Consider the following 25612-nt stretch of genomic DNA (forward strand, 5'->3'; position numbering starts at 1 on the left):
AAATTATATGCATGAAAAAAAAAAAGATTACATGCATGAGCCACCGTGTCTGACCTAGAATTCTATACCCAGCTAAAATGATCAAATATAAGGTCAGAACAGTAACTTTCTGATATACAGTCTTAATTATTTTAACCTTGGTTTGAACCACATGAAAAGAGAAACCCAGAATGAAGAACAGAGATGTTAGGAAACAAAGGACCTAACAGGACAGAGGGTGAAAGTAAAGGTGGTCACAACATCACAGCAGAGCCTCTGCCCAGAGAGCTGCCAGTCCTCGCTGGAATAGGAGGCTGCATACCAAGGGGCATTCTCTAAGGAAAACACCAGAGCCAGTGGGGCCTCTGATCAACTTCACCCATGTAGAAAACTATGGAAATGCTGTGGGAGAACATGGGGAGAGTAAGCAAATGAAAAGAGAAGGCAGGCTGGGCACGATGGCTCATGCCTGTAATCTAAGCACTTCGGGAGGCCAAGATGGGCAGATCACCTGAGGTCAGGAGTTCAAGACCAGCCTGGCCAACATGGTGAAACCCCGTCTATACTAAAAATACAAAAATTATAGCTGGGTGTGGTGGCGGGGCACCTGTAATCTCAGCTACATAGGACTCTGAGGCAGGAGAATTGCTTGAACCTGGTAGGCGGAGGTTGCAGTGAGCCGAGATTGCGCCACTGCATTTCAGCCCAGGCAACAGAGCGAGACTACGTCTCAGAGAAGGCCAGGCGTGGTGGCTCACGCTGTAATCCCAGCACTTTGGGAGGCCGAGGTGGGCGGATCACAAGATCAGGAGATCAAGACCATCCTGGCTAACACGGTGAAACCCCATCCCTACTAAAAATACGAAAAATTAGCTGTGTGTGGTGGCACATGCCTGTAGTTCCAGGTACTTAGGAGGCCAAGGCAGGAGAATTGCTTAAATCCAGGAGGTGGAGGCTGCAGTGGTTGAGATCGTGCCATTGCACTCCAGCCTGGGCAACAGAGCGAGACTGTCTTAAAAAAAAAAAAAAGAGAAGGCGTCATTAGTGGTAGGAAAACAAAAAGCTATACAAGGAAATAGTCTGCTAATTGACCCAGCAAAGAACATTTAGATAGAGGTACTACCTGAAACACTGAATGTTTTAACAAAAAATTAAGTCTTAGAAAAGGTAGTGGAAGGGGAGGCAGATACTGGTCTAGAGTAAGAAGTGCATAGATGTGAACTCTTACCAATAGGCAAGAGTAGCATGAGCTGAAAGAGCACAGGGAGGCTTTGGGGAGTGGAATGGGAGCAGGGAGTTTGCACCACAGCCTCTGGCAACTGGTGACTCTAAGCGGTTGGTACGGAGACTTTTGACCATTTAATTTAAAAAATACTGTGATTCCTCCCTCTGTCCCTGGTGAGTTAGGTGAGCCTAGAGGTGTGCAGGCTCCCTGTGCTGCCAACCTTGGGCCCTACGCCTCGACTGCATGGCCTGTCTGCCTCTCTGAGCAGAGCCCTAGTGTTTAGGTGCGTGTACGTGTCATCGCACAAAGCCTCTATGTGCAGGTATCATGAGGCACATAGCCTTCCATCACTGTGGCTGGAGGCGCCTGCCACATGTAGCATTGGCTCACCCTGTACTTAGGGCCTGGCCTTACCTGCAGTGTAGCCTATGTCCTGCATGGTTAGGAAAAACAAGGTCTCTTTGGACTTTCTAGCTCAGAAGCTGACCTTAGATGTTAGCTGAGGTTCATGTTTTAGTGGATTGGAGAAAGAGAAAGGTCCAGTATCATAGGCACACAGAGAGTTTCCAGAAGCCACAAGAGATTTGGAGCTGGGATACTGGGAGGAGCCTCTGACTCAAGGGTTTGTATCTTGGCTGGTCCCATACTGGCCATGACTCTAGGGTCAAGCTCAGTAGGAGAACCTAGCACCTGTATCCACATGCTGAGTGCCACCATCCAGACCGTTACCTGCTTGTGGGAACTGAATATGAGATCTTCGTGAGTCTGCAGTCCCCACAGGTCAAGCTCCTGCCTGCAGGTGCATCCTTGGGGGAACTTCACAGCTTTTTCTTTCCTCCTTGGCCTCTAGGCATTGAAGTTGATATTGATGTGGAGCATGGAGGGAAAAGAAGCCGCCTGACCCCTGTCTCTCCAGAGTGTTTCAGCACAGAGAAGAGCAGCTCGCAGTCAAGCAGCTGCTACTCTGAGCCCAGCAAGCCCCGTGGGAACGTTGAGGGCGCCACGCAGTCTCTGGCGGAGCAGATGAGAAAGATTGCCTTGGAGTCCGAGGGGCACCCTGAGGCAAGCCTGTGCTCCTCCCGCCACCTGGGACCGTGGCCAGCCTAGTGATCTGTGGCCTGCACCTCTGCATCATCCTCAGCACCTATGCAGCCCCACTTACAAAATCCAAGGGAGCTGCTGCTATTCCTGTAGTGATGTCTGTGGCATTAAAGTCCTTTGGGAACCTGCTAGAATTTTGTAGTTACTTGGTCTTTGAGAGTGGCTCACTGTTCCCTGTAGCCCCCTGCAGCTTTAAATGCATGTGCACATGCACGCTCCCTGGCACACGTGCCAGGAGTTGTGTCATGTTAGGCTTGGCCTGTAGCGCATGCCTCCTGTGTGCTCATGGTGAGTTTTGTTCCAGGAACAGATGGAGTCTGATAACTGTTCAGGAGGAGATGATGACTGGACCCATTTGTCTTCAAAAGAAGTGGACCCATCTACAGGTGAACTTCAGTCCCTACAGATGCCAGAATCTGAAGGGCCAAGCTCTCTGGATGCCTCCCAGGAGGGACCCACAGGGCTGAAGGAAGCTGCCTTATACCCGCATCTGCCGCCAGGCAAGTGAACCAATAGGCTTTGTATTCATTCCTACCTTTCCCTTCAGAGCATCCTGTCCCCTTCTGATTTCAGCGACACAAACATAAGGATGGGATGTTCTCCACTGCGGGGCTTGTCTGTAGGCTGGGGAGGTTAGGAGTTGGTTTTGTCCTCTTAGGTCTACACTGAGCAACAGCGAGTAAACTCTGCTAATGTAGGAGTTTTAAAAATTTTTCTTGAAGCAAACTCCAGAGCAAGGAATATTAACTGTAGGAGTTTCTAAAACTTAACATGCAGACCTGGATTTAAGGCAGGTGTGACCCAGAGTGGGAGTAGCACTGGGTGTGTCCCCACGACTCACCTTGGGCTCAGACTCTTCAGTGTCTCCTCAGGGAGGGCTGGCCTGAGAGTGGGGGTCATAGCCGAGATCCCTATAGGAACCAGGCAGAAGCCACCACTGAAGTGGGTGGTGTAGAAGGCAGTGAGGGTAGGGTGGGGGGACAGCTGACACGCAGCTGAGACTCCTCATTGTCACATGGCAGCCGTGGGTAAACCAAGGTCCGTGTGCACCACCTGCCATGGGCTGCTGGTATGTGTCTTCTCCGCCTTAGGGGAAGGGATGGTGAGCTATGGCCTACGGGCCAAGAGTATTTCTTATATTTTTAAATCAAATGATGTGACAGTTAGATGAAATGCATATTTCAGTGTCCATTGATAGTTTTGTTTACATACCACCTGGCTGCCTTGTGTCACAGTGGCAGAGTTGAGCAGTGCGAAAAAGACTGGCCCTTTACAGAGAAAGCAGGTCCACCGTGGCCTAGGCCAGAGCTCTGGGCAGGCTCGGCCACTGGCAAGCCTGGTCCCAGTTGGCCAAGGCAGGAGGCTGTGTGTTTCGGGTCACTCAGGGGGCTCAGCGCCATTCCTCATGGCTTCCTTCCTGTTTCGGCAGAGGCAGACCCACGGCTGATTGAGTCCCTCTCCCAGATGCTGTCCATGGGCTTCTCTGACGAAGGTGGCTGGCTCACCAGGCTCCTGCAGACCAAGAATTATGACATCGGGGCAGCTCTGGACACCATCCAGTATTCGAAGCATCCCCCACCGTTGTGACTGCTTTTGCCCACCTCTTCTGTTGTCCCCCCCCCACCTTGTGTGTCATAGTTGTGTTAAGCTAGTGTAGAATTGCAGGTCTCTGTATGAGCCAGTTTCTCTGCCTTCTTCTTCCAGGATCAGGGATTGGGATGCAAGAAGCCATTTAGGGAGAAGCAAAACAAGTGATGTGAGGGGAGAGTCCTCGTGTGTGCACTGATGTCTGAGAAACAAGACCGGCCTCCGGGTTCCCTGGCTCCTTGCAGTGGTGCTGTGCTTGTGAGACATGAGGCTCACTGCAGTGTGCTCCTGGCCGCCCCCATGCAGGGGCTACATTAGCAGCCCAGCACATAGCTTGACTAATGGCCTTCCACTCTTTTTTTTTTTTTAATGACTTATAGGTCCCTGACATTTAGTTTATTTTTCTGCTAGAGACCTGGTACTCTCTGATTTTATTATTTTTTTATTATTTTATTTTTATTTTTTTCTCTCATTAGATCCATGGTAGAAGTTACTCTTTGATTTTAGATAAAGTAAGCCTAGGTATTGTCTGGGGGTAAGCAGGGGAGGGGGCTGTCTTGGCGCAGGCAGTGGCAGCCAGTGCTGTGGGCTTCCTGTAGGGACTGAGAAGGCTCATGAAGGGTGTCCGCAATCACTGAGAGCTGCTTCCTGGTCTCTTCACCACTGTATCTCTCATTTCCAAACCACCAGTAAGATCTCTTTGTAGCTATCCTATTATATTTGTTAACAATCTAAATGGTTTCAGCACTTTAACCAATGACATTTGCATAGAGAGAAATTATCTGTTTGACAGTAACTTTATTGTTGGTGATTCTTACACAGTATGTTTAAAAGCGCCTTAGGGGAACCCTGTCCCTCCTAACAAGTGTATCTCAATTAATAACCTGCCAGTCTCAGATCACAGATCATCATCAAAGTCTTCCCCGGTTGTAAAGAGGTCACATAGTTGTGTGGGTTGGGGATTCTGTGCCTCTTGGACCAAGGGCCCACCCTCTGCCTGACAAGTCCTTGTGTCCCCTGAGGTCTTCCTGCAGGGCCTCTCAGGCCCAGATGTGAGGGTGTGTGTGGCTTGAGGAAGCTGGGCAGCAGCTGTGGGCCTACTGAGGCCTTCCCTTGAAGTCTGTGCTATGGGGGCCCCTTGCTTAGCCTGTGCTGGCCCAGCTGGCCTGTGGTTCCTCTGCAGAGGCCTTGGCTGCTCTCTGTCCACATGTGAACTGTTTCTAGGTGACAGGACAAATTGTGCCCATTTAGAGGATGTAGCTGTAACCTGCCCAGGACCCCTCAGCTCCCTGATGCTGCACTCTGCATTGTTCTCCCGGAGGCACGGGCTGCCGCCTTGTTTCACCTTCCATGTCAGGCCAGCCTGTCCCTGAAAGAGAAGATGGCCATGCCCTCCATTTGTAGTAAAAATGACAGGGCCCAGCAAATCACCTGCCATGCCTGGGTCTTGGCTGGGCCTATGGTTCTGACACTTTCTGCTGGAATCTATCATCAGGCTGAGGACAGGCTTTGATTTTGAGGGTTAGCAAGACAAAGAAAATAAATCCCTTCTATGTCACACCAAATCTTCTGCTAAAGTGCATGACCAGGCCTTCCCAAAACAAGACATTTTCATGTCATCAAGTAATCCATTTCCTGGCAATCTTAGAATCAAGTCAGTGGTACCTAAAATGGAGGTGTGAGCAGAGAGGGCATAGAGATGTCTGGAAAGGGGTGGGCTGGCTCCATCCTACCACCTCCCACCTGGGATTGGCTCTCCAGAGCCTGCCAGGTTCTGCAGCTGCAGAGGTGGCAGCACTAAGCTCCCTGTGGGATAGGACCTTGGTGCTGTGGCCTGGCTTCGCTCACCCCAGGAACCAAAGATGCACTGAAAGTTGGGGTGTAGGCTGGGTATGGTGGCTCATGCCTGTAATCCTAACACTTTGGGAGGTCGAAGCAGGTGGATCACTTGAGACCAGGAGTTCGAGACCAACCCGGCCAACATGGCAAAACCCTATCTCAAATAAGAATATAAAAATTAGCCAGGTGTGATGGCATGTGCCTGTAATCTCAGCTACTTGGGAGGCTGAGGCTGAGGCAGAATCATTTGAACCTAGGAGGCGGAGGTTGCAGTGAGCTGAGATTGTAACATTACACTCCAGCCTGGGCAACACAGCAAGACTCTGTCTCAAAAAAAAAAAAAAAGAAAGTTAGGTTGTAGGCTGAGAGCAGTGGCTCATGCCTGAATCTCAGCACTTTGGGAGGCCAAGGCAGGCACATCACTTGAGGCCAGGAGTTCAAGACCAACCTAGCCAACATGGTGAAACCCTATCTCTACTAAAAATACTAAATCTCTACTAAAAATTAGCCAGAGATGGTGGCATGCACCTGTAATAACAGCTACTTGGGAGGGTGATGCAGGAGAATCACCTGAACTCGGGAGGCAGAGGTTGCAGTGAGCCAAGATCATGCCATTGGACTCCAGCTTGGGCAACAGAGTGAGACTCCATCTCAAAAAAAAAGATGAGTTGTATTGCTTACAAAGAGATGTGAAAGCAATAAGAGTGGGTCCCTGCTGCACTGCCACCCAGGCAGTATGGAAGAGGCTCTGTGGCCCTGACTGACACTTGATGTTGGCTTTGCTACTGAACTTGCTGTGACCGCACAAAAACTGCAAGCCTCAGTTCCTCACCTTTAAAACAAGGCAACAGGCTTGATAGAGCATAAAACACAATGATACCATTAAAACGTGCAGCCTAGGGACTGACATGTAGTGGACTCTGTGATCATTCTTCTGGGATTTGGGGATTCACGGCCACATACTTAACCCATGATCACAAAACTAGTTGGCAGAAATAAGGTTTGAACTCTGCCTCTTGCCATGAGCCAGTGCTCTAGTGCATGGTGTGAGGCCAGCCAAGTCTGACCTTGGCTGACATGGGGGTGGGGGCAGTGACTGAAGCCCAGTGGACTCCCAACTGCAGTGCCCTTACTTGTGCCCTGGCTCCTGTGACAGGCAGAGCAAACCCTGCACTCTGTAGCACTGGATATGCGGTGGGTCCTACTGGATTGGAAGCTTAAAGAACAAGACTACTGGGCCAGGTGCAGTGGCTCACACCTATAATCCCAGCACTTTGGGAAGTGGGAAGACTGCTTGAGCACAGGAGTTTGAGACGAGCCTGGACAACATAGTGAGACCATGTCTCTATAATTTTTTTTTTTTCTGTCACCCAGCCTGGAGTGCAGTGGTGTGATCTTGGCTCACTGCAACCTCTGCCTCCCAGGTTCAAGTGATTGTCCTGCCTCAGCCTCTCGAGTAACTGGGATTACAGGTACACAACATCATGCCCAGCTAATTATTTTTAGTAGAGATGGGGTTTCACCATGTTGGCTAGGCTGGTTTCAAACTCCTCACCTCAAGTGATCCACCTGCTTTGGGTCTCCCAAAGTGCAAGGATTATAGGCGTGAGCCACTGTGCCTGGCCTCTACGAAACATTTTTTAAAAAGAGCCAGCGTGGTGGTGCACATCTGAAGTCCCAGCTACTTGGGGGACTGAGGCAGTAGGATCACTTGAGCCTGGGAAGTTGAGGCTTCAGTGGGCTATGATTGTGCCACTACACTCTAGCCTGGGTAGACAGAGTGAGACCCTGTTTCAGAAAGCAAAAAAGAACAAGATAACACCCTAAGTGAAGAGTGCCTCACATATGAGAGTCCACACCTGGGGAAATGCGAGTGTGGAAGGAAGCATCTCCCAGGATTCAGGGCGGGCCCACTGACTACTCCTGCCTGGACAAAGGTCCCTGTGCTCCATGCAGAATAAGACAATGGCCCTGACCTAGAAAACCCCTGCTGGCCAACCTTTGTTGCTCCAAGGTGTCACAATGTCCTTTGGTCTTGAGTTACCCTCATGGGAGACAAGAGGCATGAGAGGGAAAAGCGGGTATAGACCCGATGAAGGAGTTGGCTTCAGACAGAAAAGACAAGAAACCCAAGTGGGAAGATGGGCTTTCTGTGGGTAAGAATCATATACTTAGTCAACTGTGACAAAAGACAAAATTATCCCACACATACTCAGTGGTCAATAGGACCAGAAAGAAACTGTTCCGTGTCACTGACCTTCTGGGGTTCCCAGGCGACCTCAGAGCCATCGGAGTCCTGGATGCCAAGGCTGCATGGAGGCTGGATGGTGCTCTGGCTCCACTTCCTGGCAGGATAGCACTGTCAGTACTCCTGTGCTACCCTTCAGTGGTACCCCAAGCCTGACTCAACGATCACATGGCCCACAAGCCTGGGTGGCAGCCTGCTCGTCCCTACAGCTTCCCAGGCAGCTGCTCAGCCTGCCCAGCCACCACCCAGGCCCCACTCCCCTGCTTCCTAGCTCCCAGTTGCTAGAAAGTTTTGTTTGTTTTATTTTAGTCAGAGTCTCACTGGCACCCAGACTGGAGTGCAATGGCACAATCATGGCTCACTGCAACCTTGACCTCCTGGGCTCAGGTGATCCTGCTGCCTCAGCCTTCCAAGTAGCTGGGACCACAGGCATGCACCACTATGCCCCATGAATTTGTTTTAAAAATTTGTTGTGCCAGGCGCAGTGGCTCAAGCCTGTAATCCCAGCACTTTGGGAGGCCGAGGCGGGTGGATCACGAGGTCAAGAGATCGAGACCATCCTGGTCAACATGGTGAAACCCCATCTCTACTAAAAATACAAAACATTAGCTGGGCATGGTGGTGCGTGCCTGTAATCCCAGCTACTCAGGAGGTTGAGGCAGGAGAATTGCCTGAACCCAGGAGGCGGAGGTTGTGGTGAGCCGAGATCGCACCATTGCACTCCAGCCTGGGTAACAAGAGTGAAACTCCGTCTCAAAAAAAAAAAAAAAAAAAAAATTTGTTGTACAGATAGGGTCTCCCTATGTTGCCAGACTTGTCTCAAACTCATGGGCTCAAATGATCCTCCTGCCTTGGCATCCCAAAGTGCTAGGATTTCAGGTGTGAGCCACTGTGCCTGGCTGAAAGTTCTCATTTGAAAGCAGAATCTACCTCCTGAAAGCACCTGCCCTCTAAAAGCCACCCTAGAACTTTAGCCTAAGGCAGTCTCCAAAAAACTCACTGAAATGCCCGAAGCAGAAGAGACCTTCCACAAGTCTGAGGTCTCTGCTCCTCTGTGCTAAAAGCTGTTGGCCTGTCAGCTACTCTGGCCACTTCCCTGAGGTCAGTACAGTCTGAGATGTTCCGAAGTAAGTCGGCATCATAAAGGGTATGCATGCTGGTATCCTGCCCAGCTCTTGCCTCTGCACCAACAGTGCCCAATGCCCAGGTGGGCTGAGGGGCTGGCAGTGGCAGCAACTACCCATTTTCCGATGTGCTGGCACTTACCACCTAGGTTTCTCCAGCTTGGCTGATGCTCACAGTGGCTCACTGGTACCCCGCTGCCAGGGCAGCATAGGCTCTGGGCCAGGTCTGGACCAGAGATACACTTGGTACCTTTTTCTAGGCAGGTCTTGACTGAAGTGGGGGCCTGGCTCCTCAATTTTGGATGAAGGCTGTTTGCTGAAGCACACTCCTCCTCCTTCCAGCTTCAGTTCTTGGGAGTCCTTTTCTAGATACTTCAGCCAGCGACTCCCTGAGGGATGTGATTTTTCCTACCAGATTGAGAAAAAAGCTGATTCTCAGTACTGGAAAGCAGGCAGTTTTATCGAAAACCCCTAGTCCAACTCTTAGGCCTTAGGATCTCAGGAATCATGCCTACCTCCACTCTAGGAAAGGCATTGGCTGGAAGGTGATGGACACCAATATCCTATGATGCTGGCAGGATACTGCTCGCTGGTACAGGCCTTGGGTAGGTGGCAGGGCACAGCCAGCCAAGAATCTCATGAATGTCTATGCTCCTTGGCCCAGTGATTCCACACAAAAAGAGAAGGCAGCAATGCCAGTCCCAGTCTTATAAATAATAGCAAATGTTATTTATAAAAGCAGAAGTGTGGAAACATGGCTGGGCATAGTGGCTCACACTTGTAATCCTAGCTCTTTGGGAGGCTAAGGCGGGTGGATCACCTGAGGTCAGGATTCGAGACCAGCCTGGGCAACATAGTGAAACCCCATCTCTACTAAAAATACAAAAATTAGTTAGGCATGGTGGCAGGCACCTGTAATCCCAGCTACTTGGGAGGCTGAGGCAGGAGAATTTCTTGAACCCGGGAAACAGAGATTGCAGTGAGCCGAGATCATGCCACTGTACTCCAACTTGGAGGACAGAGCGAGACTCTGCGTCACATGAAAGAATTTCGAAAGAGAGGGAAAGGAAAGGAAAGGGAAAAGGAAAGGGAAAAGGAAAGGAAAGGAAGAAAGCAGGCAGGCAGAAGTGTGGAAACAACCTAAATGCCACATAATAAAGTAATCAATACTAGTACATCTACTACATTCTGTAAATACTTTTGTTTTTTTGAGACATCGGGGCCCCAGTGAGCAGTGATCATGCCTCTGCACTCCAGCCTGGGTGACAGAGGGAGACCCTGTCTTAAAAAATAATAATAAAATAATAAATAATAAATGAAAATCACTGAAAACCATACAGCAACAAAGAAGAATGATATAACTGAAAACTAGGATGCAAAAAAGTATTTCTGATGAGAATGATATAAAATTCAGTCTGTAAGTGAACCAAATTGGAAGCACAGACAAAAGTACCAGAAGAGCATCTTCTTCTGCTTATAACAAAGTGTGAATCTGGCTAGGTGCAATGGCTCATTCCCGTAATCCCAGCACTTTGGGAGCCAAAGCAGGAAGACGGCTTGAGCCCAGGAGTTCAAGACCAGCCTAGGCAACATAGGGAGATTCTACCTCTATAAAAAAAAAAAAAAAAATAGCCGGGTGTGGTAGGGCATACCAGTTCCTAAGGAGCCTGAGGGTAGGAGGATCACTTGAGTCCAGGAAGTCAAGGCTGCAGGGAACCATGATCATGCCACTGCATTCTAGCCTGGGTGACAGAGTGAAACCTTGTTTCAAAGCAAAAACAAAAACAAAAAAAAAAAACAGCTTATAGTCTGTAACAAAGAAAGATGGAAACCCAGGTGTTTTACCCCATTATTTCCCTCTCAGAGATATGCCCAGGGTGATGTGGAAGCAAAGTGGAAGCAGTACAAGGTGATATTTGAGCTACCTTCAGAAGGAGCTCTCCAAGCAGAGGAGAGTCTTTTGCAGGGTATTGTAATGATTGGTACACATGGCTATCTCCATCCTTACAAAGGTACAGGTTTATTTATTTTTGTGTTCCCCATAGCTTTAGGCCAAGTGCCTGTCATTGGATGGCATCAACACACGTTTGCTATACAAATGACTACTGGATACATCTGTGCATTCATCCCTTCCCTGACACAGAGCCAGCCTGGGGCAGGTGGGCCTGATGCTTACCTGCTGCTTCACATTCCCAGCCTGCTGATGGCCCATGTTTTCTTCTTCACTGGCACTGACAGTTTCTTCTAGAGACCTTTGGGGAAGACCATACATATGCCCTTTGAAAAATGACCAGGGGCTGGGCTCATGCTTGTAATCCTACCACTTTGGGAGGCTGAGGTGGGTGGATCACCTGAGGTCAGGAGATCAAGAAAAGTCTGGCAAACATGGTGGTGCATGCCTATAATCCCAGCTACTCGGGATGATAAGGCAGGAGAATTGTTTGAACCCGGGAGGTGGAGGTTGCAAAATCGCTGGAAGATGGAATCAATGACAATGAAGATAAGATGAAGCCTCAACCTGCCTGGGCTCAGGTGATCCTCCCACCTCAGCCTCCTGAGTAGCTGGGACCACAGGCACACACCACTACATCTGGATAAATATTTTTCTTTTTGTAGAGAGGGTTTTGCCATCCTGCCCAGGCTGGTCCCAAACTCCTGGGCTCAAGGGATCTACCCACCTCGGCCTCCCAAAGTGCTGGGATTTACAAGTGTGAAGTACATATCCAGCAGGTATTTGATTTTAAAAATCATTTTCCAATTGTCCACTGCATGTGTATAGAAATACAATTTAATTTTGCATGTTGACCTTGTATCCTTGTGATCTTGCTAAAATATTAGTTCTAGTAGCTTTTTTTATAGATTCATTAGGATTTTCTACATACACAATCATGGTTTTATCCAGTATGGGATTTACTGTTGTTTCCTGAATCTAAAAATGTTAAGCCCTTGATTCTGGAAAATGCTGTGCTCTTATCTCTTCAATTATTGCTTTTGCCTCATTCTCTTAATTTTCTCTTGCTAGAACTCTTCTCTGTAACCTCCATGTCTCTCAACTTTTCCTCATATTTTCTACTTTTCCATTTTTCTGTGTGGCATTGTGAATAATTTCTTTCTTTCTTTTTTTTTTGAGATGGAATCTTGCTCTGTCGCCCAGGCTGGAGTGCAGTGGTGTGATCTTGGGCTCACTGCAACCTTTGCCTCTTGGGTTCAAGCTATTCACCTGCCTCAGCCTCCTGAGTAGCTGGGACTACAGGTGCGTGCCACCATGCCCAGCTAATTTTTTTTTTATTTTTAGTAGAGATAGGGTTTCACCATGTTGGCCAGGATGATCTCGATCTCCTGACCTTGTGATCCACCTGCCTTGGCCTCCCAAAGTACTGGGATTACAGGCATGAGACAACACACCTGGCTGCATTGTGAATAATTTCTTTAGATTTATCTTCCATTTCACGAATTCTCTTTTCAGCTGCATTTAATCTGTTTAACCTGTCACTGAGTTTTTAATTTCTTTTTTTCGAGACAGAGTCTCACTCTGTCACCCAGGCTGGTGTGCAGTGGTGTGATCTTGGCTCACTATAACCTCCGCTTTCTGGGTTCAAGTGATTTCCAGCTAGTTTTTGTATTTTTAGTAGAGATGGGGTTTCACCATGTTGGCCAGGCTGGTATTGAACTCCTGACCTCAAGTGATCCTCCTGCCTCAGTCTCCCAAAGTGCTAGGATTATAAGCATGAGCTACTGTGCCCAGCCTGAACTTTTAATTTCAATGATTATACTTTTAATTTCAGCAAACTCTTTTAAGACAGAGTCTCACTCTGTTGCAGCTTCTCTCTGGAGCAATACATTTTCAACCCAGGCCTCACTTGAGCCTGGGAGGTGGAGGTTGGCTCTCTACAACTTCCACCTCCCACACTCAAGTGATTCTTATGCCTCAGCCTCCTGAGCAGCTGGGATTATAGGTATGTGACACCACGCCCAACTAACTTTTGTATTTTTAGTAGAGATGGGGTTTCACCATGTTGGCCAGGCTGGTCTTGAACTCCTGACCTCAAGTGATCCACCTGGCTTCGCCTCCCAAAGTGCTGGGATTACAGGTGTGAAACACTGCACCCGGCCTCTTTTTGGTTCTTTTTCAAATACTCCTATTTTTTTTTTTTTAATGTGAGGGTGATCTGGCTGTGACATCTGTCACCTCATCAATCACCAAGGTTGATTCACTGATCTGGCTGGCTAGGCAGTGTCTCATTCCTCCCTCACAGCTCCATGTGCATCCCTCCTGACGCTGTGTGCTTGGTCAAAGAAAACAACCATCCCTGATAGTGGAGGACTGGTCTTCGGTCACGGGTATATGAGTAGCTGCACTCCCCTCCTAGAAACCTCCATAACGAGCTCTCAAATATACCTATTTTTTGAAGTCCCTCATCACTCTCTACATTTTTTTTTTTTTTTTTTTTTTTTTTTTTTTTTTTTNGTTGTATGACATTGTCTGCCTGTTCAATTAGATTGAGTTTCTCAAAATTTTATATTATTATTATAATTACGTAATCTATTTATATACCAAGAGCACCAGACCTGTGAGAGAGGCCATCCTAGATCAGCCAGGGCCAGTCCAGCTGTCCCAGACCAGACAACCAACCCAAAGAATTATGAGAAATAGTAAATATTTGTCCCTTTTGTTTTTTTTTTTTTTTTTTTGAGATGAAGTCTCGTTCTGTAACCCAGGCTGGAGTGCAGTGGTGCAATGTCAGCTCACTGCAACCTCTACCTCCCGGGTCCCAGTTCAAGCAATTCTCCTACCTCAGCCTCCCAAGTAGCTGGGATTACAGGCATGAGCCACAATGCCCAGCTAATTTTTGTATTTTTTAGCAGAGACGGGGTTTCACCATGTTGGCCAGTCTGGTCTTGAACTCCTGACTTCGTGATCTGCCCACCTTGGCCTCCCAAAGTGCTGGGATCACCCCCTTTTTAAATCAAATATATTAAACATGCAATATTATGTATTCTGAAGTCTTTATGGGTCTGACTTTTCTGACTGTTGTTCTGCTATCTTTTGCTCATGGTGACATATTTCCTTGAATGTTAAATGATTTTAAACTCTTAAGTATATGCTACTTGGAACTTTTTCTGTGGGAATTCTTTAAGGCCTGGGTTGAAGGCATATTGCTGCAGAGAGAAGCTGCATTTACCTCTGCTTCCTGGGACAAATGAAAGATATAATCAGCTTGAGGCTTTTCACACAGAGTATGTAAAAGGATGAAAAACCATGGTATTTCCAAAATCTTAAGAGATATCTCCCCCTCTTCAGCCATTGCCAAAGTCAATACAGGCAAGCTACCTGTTGCAGAGTGGGTCTAGTTCATTTGTACACTGAGGGTATAGTCTTCTGGAGGCTCAGTTTTGTATGGAGGTGTCCTACTGGCCTTCCCATGCTGACCAGGCTGTAGGTTTTGTCTTCTGTCTCCTGCACCCCTCTCAGCCATCTAAATGGAAGCTCCAGAGCACTAGGCTTCAATCACCCTAGGAGCTCAGGTGCTTCCTCTCTGGCTTTAGGCTTTTTTTTTTTTTATGCCAGTTAAATTTAGCAGTGGAGAGTTATACCAACTTTAGTGACACTAATATTAATAAATTCTGATAGCCCACTACCATCAGACCAGCTTCGTTTTCGTTTTTAACCTATGAGAGTTACTTACTTTCTTGTCAGCGTATCAGTGCATTTAAAATAGCTAGCATTTTTAGTATTTTCAATGCAAAAATTGCTCAGGGTGTTTGACTGCCATATTGTAAGACATGGAAGTCTAAGGGACTTCTCCACTGTGTACTTCTATTATCCAGTCAAGATTAAAACAGGCCAAGACAATCACACTCTTCTCAAACAACTGTACCTGAGTGGCAACTCTGAAACTTGTCCCTGTAGCAGATTTAATTTTTGGACATGCCGTCTACAGTCAGCACCAGAACCTTCACCATAAGCCTGAGAGAACAAAAAAATATATAAAATTTAAAAAGTGTTGGCAGAATGCTGAGAAAACAGATCCATTTGAGATGCACCTCAGGGAGGACAAAGCTATATTCTGTAAGGCCCAAAGACCCCTAAGGCATCATGCAGGAATCCTGACTGACTGACTGCTATCTCTAGAATGATTTACAAACCAGCTGCCTCCAGAACTAACAGTTTAGGTCTATCTGGCTGTCCCACAAGCACCCTGAACTCTACCTAATGAAGCCAAACTCAACCCAAAGGCCTACACGAATGGTTAGTGAACATGAATAAAAACGTCACAAGAGAAGTAACACATATTGCCATATTATATAACATACTGCTAAAAAATAAATGAAATGATACTTATTCTCACTGATAATCAAAGGAATACAAAATAAAATACATTTTTTTCCACTTAGCAGTCACAAATTCATCCAATAAATATTTATTGACTACCAACTATGTGCCAGGCCTCATCTAGAGGTAGATAATACAGGAGTGGACAAGACTTCCTGTCATCATGGAACTCACAATCAAGTAAGAAGAGATAGGAAATAAACAAGTGAGGCATGTAACCTATCAGATGCTAATAAGTGCTCCTAAGGAAGATAAGACCAGGAAAGAGGCCTTACATAAGAGTCTACAGTTTTACATAAGGTGTTCAAAATGGTCAAAGAATGGATCTCTAAAAAGGTAATGTTTGAGTCCAAACAGGAAGATATGAAGAAGCAAACCACATGGATGTCTGGGGGAAGAATTCCAGCAGAAGCAATGATCTGAAAATGAGCATGAAGACCCTAAGCCTGGCATTTTGCAGAAACAGTGAAGAGGCCAGCATGACTGGAGCTGAGTGGTCTAAGGGGAAGATGGTAAGAGACAATATTTGAGAGTATGGGTCCTACCATAGGCAGAATCAGCTTCCCGGGTATGAGATCTGCTCTGCTATTGCTGTCTTGAAATTCTTAATAATCTGATCTTTGAACCTGTGTTTTGTAAGTGAAATCCGATGGGACAATAGAGCACATCTGTGATCAGACACATACACTATACATGTCCACTGCTCCTCAACACCCCACTGGCAGGAGCATTCTTGATGTCCCGTGGACACAGAATTCCTGTAGACACCCAGTGCCTGCAGCTAGTAAGTCAAGTGAGAACTGAGAACTAATCATTGTTTTTAGCAACATAGAGACCACCGCTGACTCAGACACAAGCAATTTTAATGGATAGGTAGGGAGTGTAGTCCTGTTTGGAGCACATTCAAGTGAGAAGAGAAAAGAGTAACTGGAAGAGGAGATGGCAAAGTTGCAAAAGACCAGGCTGGCATAACCAGTAGCAGTGTGCTCTTCCATAGGGCAGAGACTGCTGGCTGGATAGTGAAGAGCATTCTTCCCGAACGTGGGCACAAAACTAGACTTCATTTTCCAGTGTGTGTGTGGTCAGGGTGGCCACAAAACCAGGCTCTTTTCATGGTAGTGTCACTTGTTTCCCAGCCTGGCCCTCAAAACCTCCTGGTAGCTCCTCCACGCACTCACTTGCCCTTCTCAGTGGCTTGAAGCAGCTACAAATGAGCCTCAGGGAATAAAAGAAGCTCAGGGGCCGGGCGCAGTAGCTCACGCCTGTAATCCCAGCACTTTGGGATGCCGAAGGCAGGTGTATCACAAGGTCAGAAGTTTGAGACCAGCCTGGCCAATATGGTGAAACCCCATTTTTTTTTTTAAAGACATTTATTCAGCATCACAATCAAACTATTACATTTAGCAATCAACAGCACGGGTGCAAAAAAGAAAAAAAAAGAAAAAAAGAAAAAAAATCTACATTAAAACCCTTTGTTGGAATGCTTTACACTTTCCACAGAACAGAAACTAAAATAACCTGTTATACAATTAGTCACAAATACAGTCCTCGAGTTTTTTGCCCATACACATGAGTATTTGTCTAAATCATGTCTTCTTTGTAGCGGCTAGGCCCTACCACCACTGTGCTTGGCTGAGTTCACAAATCTGTTGTAACCTGTAGCTTCCCTGTCACTTCTCTGGCTCTCCTCTCCTGCTAAGCTTTGTTTCCTAATTAAAATCTTCTGCCACTGCCATAGCTACTGCTGCTACTGGAACCGCCATAGCCACCTTGGTTTCGTGGTTTGGCAAAGTATTGGCTGCCACCACCACAGGGGCCAGAGCTCCTGCCTCCAAAGTTTCCTCCCTTCATGGGTCCAAAATCTGAAGACTGATTGTTGTAATTGCCAAAATCATTGTAGCTTCTGCCACCTCCAAAATTGTTTCCATCATTACCAAATTCATTATAGCCATCCTCACTGCCACCATATCCACCACCACCATAGCTGCCACCAAAGCCACCAAGATCACTGAAGTTTCCTCCATGACCAAAGTTGCACTGAAACCAGCTCCACAACCACCACCAAAGTTTCCAGAACCCCTTCAACCTCTGGCTGGATGATGCACTAGCTCTTGCTTTGAGAGGGCTTTCCTAACTTCACAGTTGTGGCCATTCACAGTATGGTATTTCTGAATGACAATCTTATCCACGGAGTCATGGTCGTCAAATATTATAAAGGCCAAGCCCCTTTTCTTGCCACTGCCTCTGTCAGTCATGATTTCAATCACTTCAATTTCTCCATACTGTTCAAAATAATCTCTTAGGTGATGTTCTTCAGTGTCTTCTTTAATGCCACCAACAAATATTTTTTTCACAGTTAAGTGGGCACCCGGTCTTTGAGAATCTTCTCTTGAGACAGCCCTCTTTGGTTCCACAACTCTTCCATCCATTTTGTGTGGCCTTGCATTCATGGCTGCATCCACCTCCTCCACAGTTGCATACGTGAGGAACCCGAAGTCCCTGGAGCACTTTGTGTTTGGATCTCTCATTACCACACAGTCTGTGAGTGTTCCCCATTGCTCAAAATGGCTCCTCAAGCTCTCATCGGTTGTTTCCAAGCTCAGCCCTCCAATGAAGAGCTTCCTCAGCTGTTCCGGCTCTTTAGGAGACTCTGACTTAGACATGATTGGAGGGAGAAGAGAGACTTTAACGATGCTTCCTCGGCAGCATCCACAGGCAAAAAGGAGCAAACTGACGAACGTATCTCGAAACCCCATCTTTACTAAAAATACAAAAAAATTAGCCAGGCATGGTGATGTATGCCTGTAGTCCCAGCTACTTGGGAGGACGAGACAAGGAGAATCACTTGAACCTGGGAGGCAGAGGTTGCAGTGAGCTGAGATTGCACCACTACTGCACTCCCAGGACTGTTATGAGAGCAAGAGAAACAATGTCTATTTATTAAGCCACTGCAATTTTGGTGTGTGTTTGTTACTGTGGCCTAGTCAGCCATATACCATATACCACACATAGCACAGAGGCACTAAGGGGAGTAGGAAGGCTTCCTCAAGGAGAATGTAGAAATACATACATCTCAAACAAGCCATGCTCACCATGCGGGGTGTCTACCTAGTAAGCCAGCCCCTGTCTTCTGAGACCCAATCCCAGTTGACTAGACCAGAGGTAGATATCCGAACCAGCCTGGGCCAACCAGATTACTTCTCCTAGGAATTTATAATTGGGACTCAGCTCTTCCACTTGGCTTGGAATGAGATTCTGTGCACTTGGAACAGAGAATGTGACTATGAATTGCCTGGGGAGAAACAGAAGGGAAGGAGAAGAGAAAATCAAGCAAAGATATAGAGAGAAGCTGGGTGACGGGGAGAAGAAGGAAGGAAAAGCTGATACCTGGCTTGTTGGCAGCTTTTCAGTTCTTGGGGTTAGTTCTTCAAGGGATCAGGAATGAAGTTCTGCCCCTTGGATTCCCTAGGATATCTCATTACCTTGCCAGTACATTTTTATTTTTATTTTTTTACTTTGCTGAACCCATTCTGAAGTGCTTTTTACCCTTTTTTTAAAAAAAATCAGGTGAAGGCACTCATCAACATTATAAAGTGTTTTTGTCTATTACTGCAACTAAAAGAACCTTGATCAAAAGATATCCTTTAAAACAGCAATTTAGGCCAGGCGCAGTGGCTCACACCTATAATCCCAGCACTTTGGGAGGCCGAGGCGGGCAGATCATTTGAGGTCAGGAGTTCAAGACCAGCCTTGGCCAACATGGTGAAACCCTCTGTCTACTAAAAATAAAAAAAAAACAAATTTGCTGGGTGAGGTAGTGTGCATATGTAATCCCAGCTAATCAGAAGGCTGAGGCAGGAGAATCACTTGAACCTGGAAGGCGGAGGTTGCTGTGAGCCAAGATCACACCATTACACTCCACCCTGGTGACAAAGTGAGACTAGACTCTGTCTCACAAAAACTCCCCAAAAACAGCAATTTAACTTCTAGTACTTTGTCCTAAGTAAACAGTAAACAGCTGATCAAGTGAATAAAGAAGTATTTATACAAAGTTTCACTGTAGAGTTGTGCATAACAGTGAAAGGAAAATCAACCTAAATGCCCAACAAGGTTGGACTGGTTACTTACTCATTCAACAAGCACCAAGGACTGTGCTAGGTGCTGAGGATACACCAGTAAATAAAAAAGGAAAAGCTTCTGTTCTCATGGAACTTACAGTCTTAGATGGACAATCTGCACATAAATACATGAATATATAACTTTGATAGGATAATGAGAAGAGGGAGGGGAACTCCATAGTGAGCACAAAGGCCTGAAGAGGGAGCAAATTTGGGTTTAAGGTCAGAAAGCAAGCACCATGGCTGTAGGAGGAAAGATGGGAGGTGAAGGGAGAGGCAGCACTGGGGCTGAAGCAGGTAAAGAGAAAATTCAATAAGGCAAAGGATGCAGGGCAGCTGGGGTCCTTAGAGTTCAGGAGGGGCAATATGCATGGACTGAAAAGATGTGCTCAATGTAGGTGCAAACAGCAGGCTGGATAAGAGCATTTACAGCCTGCCCCTGCCTGCCTCCACTTCCTGAGTCCACTTTCCCACACCCCCACCTCCACCAATAGCCTCTGTCCTCCCTAGCTGGTCTGATTCCTCCTCATCTTCTAACAGTCCCCAGTGCTTTCCTTGTGCTCCGTCAAGTTCTTTGTTTGTTTGTTTGTTTGTTTTGAGATGGAGTTTCGCTCTTGTTACCCAGGCTGGAGTGCAATAGCGCGATCTCGGCTCACCGCAACCTCCGCCTCCCGGGTTCAGGCAATTCTCCTGCCCCAGCCTCCTGAGTCGCTGGGATTACAGGCACGCGCCACCATGCCCAGCTAATTTTTTGTATTTTTAGTAGAGACGGGGTTTCACCATGTTGACCAGGATGGTCTCAATCTCTTGACCTNAAAAAAAAAAAAAAAAAAAGAAGAAGAAACCATGGACAAGAGGTGAAGTGGGAGGAAAAACACAGGAAAGAAAAGTAGAAAGGGATATTCTTTTTTTTTTTTGAGGCAAGGCCTACCTCTGTCACCCAGGCTGGAGTGTAATGGCGTGATCTCAGCTCACTGCAACCTCTGCCTCACAGGTTCAAGTGATTCTCCTGCCTCAGCCTCCCAAGTAGCTGGGGCTACAAGTGCGTGCCACCATGCCCAGCTAATTTTTGTATTTTTAGTAGAGGCGAGGTTTCACTATGTTGGCCAGGCTGGTCTTGAACTCTTGACCTCAAGTGATCCACCCACCACCTTGGCCTCCCAAAGTGCTGGGATTACAGGCATAAGCCATCACACCTGACCATAATGTTCACTACCTTGACAGGGCTTGGATTACTCATATGTATGCATTTGTCAAAACTCATCAAATGATATCTTTAGTATTTGTGCATTTCACACAAATTTTTCATAGCAAAAATGTACCTCTACACCCACTCCCCTAAAAAAAGCCCATAGAGTCGGGTGCGGTGGCTCATACCTGTAATCCCAGCACTTTGAGAGGCTGAGGCGGGCGGATCACCTGAGGTCGGGAGCTTGAGACCAGCCTGACTAACATGGGGAAACCCCGTGCCTACTAAAAAACCAAAATTAGCCGGGCGTGGTGGCACATGCCTGTAATCCCAGCTATTTGAGAGGCTGAGGTAGGAGAATCGCTTGAACCTGGGAGACGGAGGTTGCAGTGAGCTGAGATGGAGCCATTGCACTCCAGCCTGGGCAACAAGGACGAAACTCCGTCTCAAAAAAAAAAAAAAAAAGAAAAGAAAAACTAAATGGAATTGGATCTGAAATAATTATTTATTTATTTATTTATTTTTGAGACAGTCTCACTCTGTGGCCCAGGCTGGAGTGCAGTGGCACAATCCTGGCTCCCTGTAACATCTGCCTCCTGGGTACAAGCTATTCTCCTGCCTCAGCCTCCCGAGTACCTGGGATTATGGGCGTGTGTTACCATGCCCAACTAATTTTTATATTTTTAGTAGAGACGGGGTTTTACTATGTTGGCCAGGCTGGTCTCAAACTCCTGACCTCAAGTGATCCACCTATCTTGGCCTCCCACAGTGCTGGGGTACAGGCATGAGCTACCATGCCTGACCTGAAACAATTTAAAAAATTGATAGAAAAAGAGTCCAGAAACAAACCGACACATATGTGTAAAAATTTAGCATAATCATAAAGGAGGCACTTTAAGAGTGAGAAAAGAATTCGAATTAGAGTCACAGCACCAAAAAATAATAATAATAAAATAATTTTAAAAAAGAGTAAGAAAACAACAGACTATTTAACAAGTCTGGGTTGGTGCTGGGAAACATCATCAAGTTGGGCTGGGTGCAGTGGCTTAAGCCTGTAGTCTCAGTGACTAGGGAGACCAAAACTGCTTTGAGTCCAGGAGTTTGAGGCCAGCCCGGGTAGCACAGCAAGAGCCTGTTTCTCAAAGCCAAACCAAACTAAACCAAAACAAAAAAACCCCAAAAACCCAAGATGAAACTCTACCACCTGTGGGTCTAAAAAATAAATTTCACAGTTTATTTTCAATTCTTGTTAAACCTGACTAGATGTGTTCTCTCTTAACATGATAAAATGCTGTAAATCCAGCTCTAATGCTGAAGAATCTCTAACAGCATTCCCATGGAAGTCAAGAACATGAACAAGCCAGAGTTGCCCACTATTATTTACTATTTTTTTCTGGATGTACTATCTAATGGAATTAGTAGAAAGTTGTAAGTGGTATAAAAATTGGAAAGGAGGGGAAAACCCTATCATTATTTATAGATATAATATCTGATATAATTTTTTTTGGGGATGGAGTTTCACTCTTGTTGCCTGTGCTAGAGTGCCATGGTGCAATCTCAGCTCACTGCCATCTCCACCTCCCAGGTTCAAGCAATTCTCCTGCTTCAGCATCCCAAGTAGCTGGGATTACAGGTGTGTGCCACTATGCCCAGATAACTGTGTAGTTTTAGTAGAGACAGGGTTTCACCATGTTGGTCAGGCTGGTCCGGAACTCCTGACCTCAAATGACCCACCCACCTTGGTCTGCCAAAGTGCTGCAATTAAATGTATGAGCCACCTTGCCCGGCTGCAACCTGATATAGTTTTTTATCTGAAAAGCCAACAGAATGAAATGAAAAGCCACAAAAACCAGACAATCTAACATAGTGGTTAGGTACAAAATTAAGATACCTTCAAAATTTAATATAGCTTTTGTATGAGCAGACATCTAGTTAGAAGAGATAATGGATAAAGAGTCCACTGATAACAGCAACAAATAAAATGTTACCAAGGGATGCCAAGGTTACTTGAAGAAACATAATCAATCATGTTTAACATCACCAAGATGTCTAGGTTGATTCATTAAAATTAATATGATTAATATGATCCTAAAACAAAATCATGAGGTTTTGGGGGGAAGTATCCAAAAGGATTCTAAGGAGAACAATGAGCATCTACCAAAAACTGAAGTGGGTATATCGTATGGCTTAGCATTTATTTCCCAGCTTCTACCTTAAAACACCAATAAAATTGAATTTTCCATTGGGTATGTAAGCAACTATGAAAAGCATTTTAAAAAGTTTAGGACCCACAGTAACTGGTAAAGGAATTAATTCTGGTAACTGCTGAGAGATAGCATGGTTTTGCCACTTATTAGATGGAGAAACCACTTGACTTCTTTGGATTTCAGAATTCTCATGTCTGTAAGATCGGAATGATGCCTAATTCAAAGGTTGTTGAAGTTAAATGTGTTAAATTGGTATTTTACTTGCAATTAAAATGGCCAGTGTCCTCTTTGGTTTCAAGTCATTTTTTTCTTTGTTTTTGAGACAGGTCTGGCTCTGTCGCCGAGGCTGTGGTGCAATGGTACGAATACAGCTCACTGTAACCTCTGCCTCTTGGACTGAAGCCATTCTCCTGCCTCAGTGTCCCTCCCACCTCAGCACCCGTGTACCTAGGACTACAGATGCACGCACCACCACACCTAGCTATTTTATTTTGAATTTTAGTAGAGGCAAGGTCTCACTACGTTGCCCAGGCTGGTCTGCAACTTCTGGGCTTAAGTGATCTGTCCTATTGGGCTTCACAAAGTCCTGGGATTACAGGCCTGAGCCACTGGGGCCAACCAACTCATATTTCATACGGTTGAAAATGACCATAAGGGTCAGGAGCACTGGCTCACGCCTGTAGTCCCAGCACTTTGGGAGCCAAGGCGGATAGAGCACTTGAGCCTGGAGTTCCTGACCAGCCCAGGTAACACGGCAAAACTCCATCTCTAAAAAAAAAATACAAAAATTAGCTGGGGATAGTGGCCTGCACGTGTAGTACCAGCCACATGGGAGGCTGAGGTGGTGCAGGTTGAGGTGCAGGTTGAGGCTAGAGCCCTGAAGGTGCAGGTTGCAGCGAGCTGTGATTGCACCACTGCATTCCAACCTGGGCGACAAAGCGAGATCCTGTCTCAAAATAAATAAAAAAAGAAAGAACACTGGTGAGCTTGGACTTGTGAAACAGGGAAACAAGCAAATAAAAATAAATGGAAAATTTGTTTTTAGAAAAGGAAAATGAGCATGAGACATTAGACATGTAATAATTTTAAAACGCAAATGATCTCTTTATTCGCAACTCTTAGGACGCAGCCCCCAAATGAAAATAAGTAAAAAGCTTCTGAGCCCTTAAAATAGCCCTTACAAACGCTCAGCATTAAATGCAAGCTTATAAACACATACTCAGCATCTTGCTGACTTTTTGACATACATCTTAAAGAGGTCTGATGCTATTCTTTCCCAGGGCACAGCAGATCAGCCATAACTAGGAAGGAGGGACTATCAAAAGCGGATACGCTGACTGCAGTGTTAAGTGGTATCAAGCAGGACGACACGGTACAATACAGAAATGGTTCAGTGGCATCCTCTATCTGGCATGTTGAAAGTTAGGGAGGCAAATATATTCTAGAAACAGATTATCATCTTTTAAGACTTCGGAGCCCGTGGTTTATGAGTCGGCGAGCAGGCATCAAGTCCCTGGCACCGCGGAAAAGCACGGCGGGAAAGGCGCAAGGCGATCGAGAGGGTGCCGAGGTGTAGAGCAGGGACGCCGCCCCGGCGCGGCTCGGCTTTAAGACCTGTCCTCCCCCTCGCACTGAAACTGAGCAGGGCCACTTCGCGGGCTAGGCTCTGGGTAAAAGATGCTATCATCAACCGGGTTCTCCCACTACCTGCTACAAGTCACGAGAGGCCACTTCTGCTGGAACATTACCTCTGGTTTCTACAAGAACCAAACAAAAAGCCCAGAACTACATTACGCAGGGGCGACCCCAACGAGACCCGCCCTCAGCGGTCCCTGCACTCCTTCGGGCCCAGGTGCATCCTGGAGCCATTCGAGACAGCACCCACGGCCCCACCACTCCCCATCCGCTGTGCCCGCGCGGGAGGAGGAGGAAGGGGCTGGCACGCGCCAGACCTGGTGCGCTTGGAAGAGGCGGCAGCTGCAGCAGCGTAGGACCCGAAAAAGCTGAGGCGGCGCCATTCTGGCCTGTGTAGTCGGCCGCCGCGCGCGCACGCATTCAGCGCTTGGCCAGTCGCGGCCCCGCCCCACGTACGCGCTCGGGCTTCTCCAGTCCCCTGCGCCGCCTCGCATGCGCGTACGCTCTTCGCTCGGCCTGCCGCAGCCCCGCCTCTGCGAACTGGGTTCCCTCTATCCTTCCGCGCCTCTCGCTGGTCGTCTGAGCCCTTCTGGATCTCAGGAGTTTTGGATCCCTGTGGGTGCGTGTTGCTTGCTCGCAGACCTGTCGTCTGACCAGGGCAGTGCGCGCGTCCTCCTAAGGCAGCGGCTTCCGGCCTTGGGAGACTGGAGTTGAGACAGCAGGGCTTCCGCTTCCCTGTTCTGTGGGCTAACGCACAATGTGGAGCGGGGCTGAGGGGCCGCCCTGCCCGGCTCGGGCCGGCTTGGTACGCGCGGCAGCGCATTTAGGCAGTGACGAAGTTAGCCTTTGAGACGGGGGGGCTCACCAGACCCACGCTTCCCGGAGAGGGCGGCGGAGGCGCGAAGCCGCCGAGCGCGAAGCTGGTGCCCCGGGAGCGCCCCAGGCCCACCCGGTGGAGGGCTTGGGCGCCCTACAGCCCGTCACTCACCCGGCAACCCTTCGTGGCTAGGCTTGTAGCCTTGTTGG

General features: G+C 47.2%; 2 protein-coding genes across 5 annotated transcripts in view; one reads left to right on the plus strand and one right to left on the minus strand.

The window, feature by feature from the left end:
* Positions 1-3979, plus strand: part of SQSTM1 (sequestosome 1) — a 29921-nt gene extending 25942 nt beyond the window's left edge. For all 4 annotated transcript variants that reach the window (XM_037734473.1, XM_017517265.2, XM_017517267.2 and 1 more), the window contains exons 6-8: positions 2055-2266; positions 2610-2805; positions 3735-3979. In XM_037734473.1, coding sequence (XP_037590401.1) covers positions 2055-2266; positions 2610-2805; positions 3735-3892 — 566 coding nt within the window. In that variant the 3' untranslated portion in view covers positions 3893-3979. The remainder of the gene's footprint in view (positions 1-2054; positions 2267-2609; positions 2806-3734) is intronic.
* Positions 3980-4670: 691 nt separating this feature from the next.
* On the minus strand, positions 4671-25612 carry MRNIP (MRN complex interacting protein). Its single transcript, XM_037734474.1, has 6 exons — positions 24904-25612; positions 14983-15071; positions 11280-11355; positions 9354-9511; positions 7989-8076; positions 4671-5261 (listed from the first exon to the last, which is right to left on the minus strand). The coding sequence occupies exons 1-6, from the start codon at positions 25078-25080 to the stop codon at positions 4791-4793; spliced, it is 1059 nt and encodes a 352-aa protein (XP_037590402.1). The 5' UTR covers positions 25081-25612; the 3' UTR covers positions 4671-4790.

This window comes from Cebus imitator, unplaced genomic scaffold (genome assembly GCF_001604975.1).
Source record: "Cebus imitator isolate Cc_AM_T3 unplaced genomic scaffold, Cebus_imitator-1.0 Scaffold625, whole genome shotgun sequence".
In the NCBI taxonomy this organism is placed as follows: Eukaryota; Metazoa; Chordata; class Mammalia; order Primates; family Cebidae; genus Cebus; species Cebus imitator.

What these genes read in the sequence shown, in the direction of transcription:
- MRNIP (XM_037734474.1), bottom strand. Translation starts at nt 25,080, where the DNA reads ATGCGAGGCGGCGCAGGGGACTGGAGAAGCCCGAGCGCGTACGTGGGG. An exon ending in GCCTCTTCCAAGCGCACCAG is followed by an intron (nt 15,072 to 24,903) that starts GTCTGGCGCGTG and finishes TTGTTCTCTCAG; the next exon opens with GCTTATGGTGAAGGTTCTGG. An exon ending in GTTTCAGAGTTGCCACTCAG is followed by an intron (nt 11,356 to 14,982) that starts GTACAGTTGTTT and finishes TCTTCCCCAAAG; the next exon opens with GTCTCTAGAAGAAACTGTCA.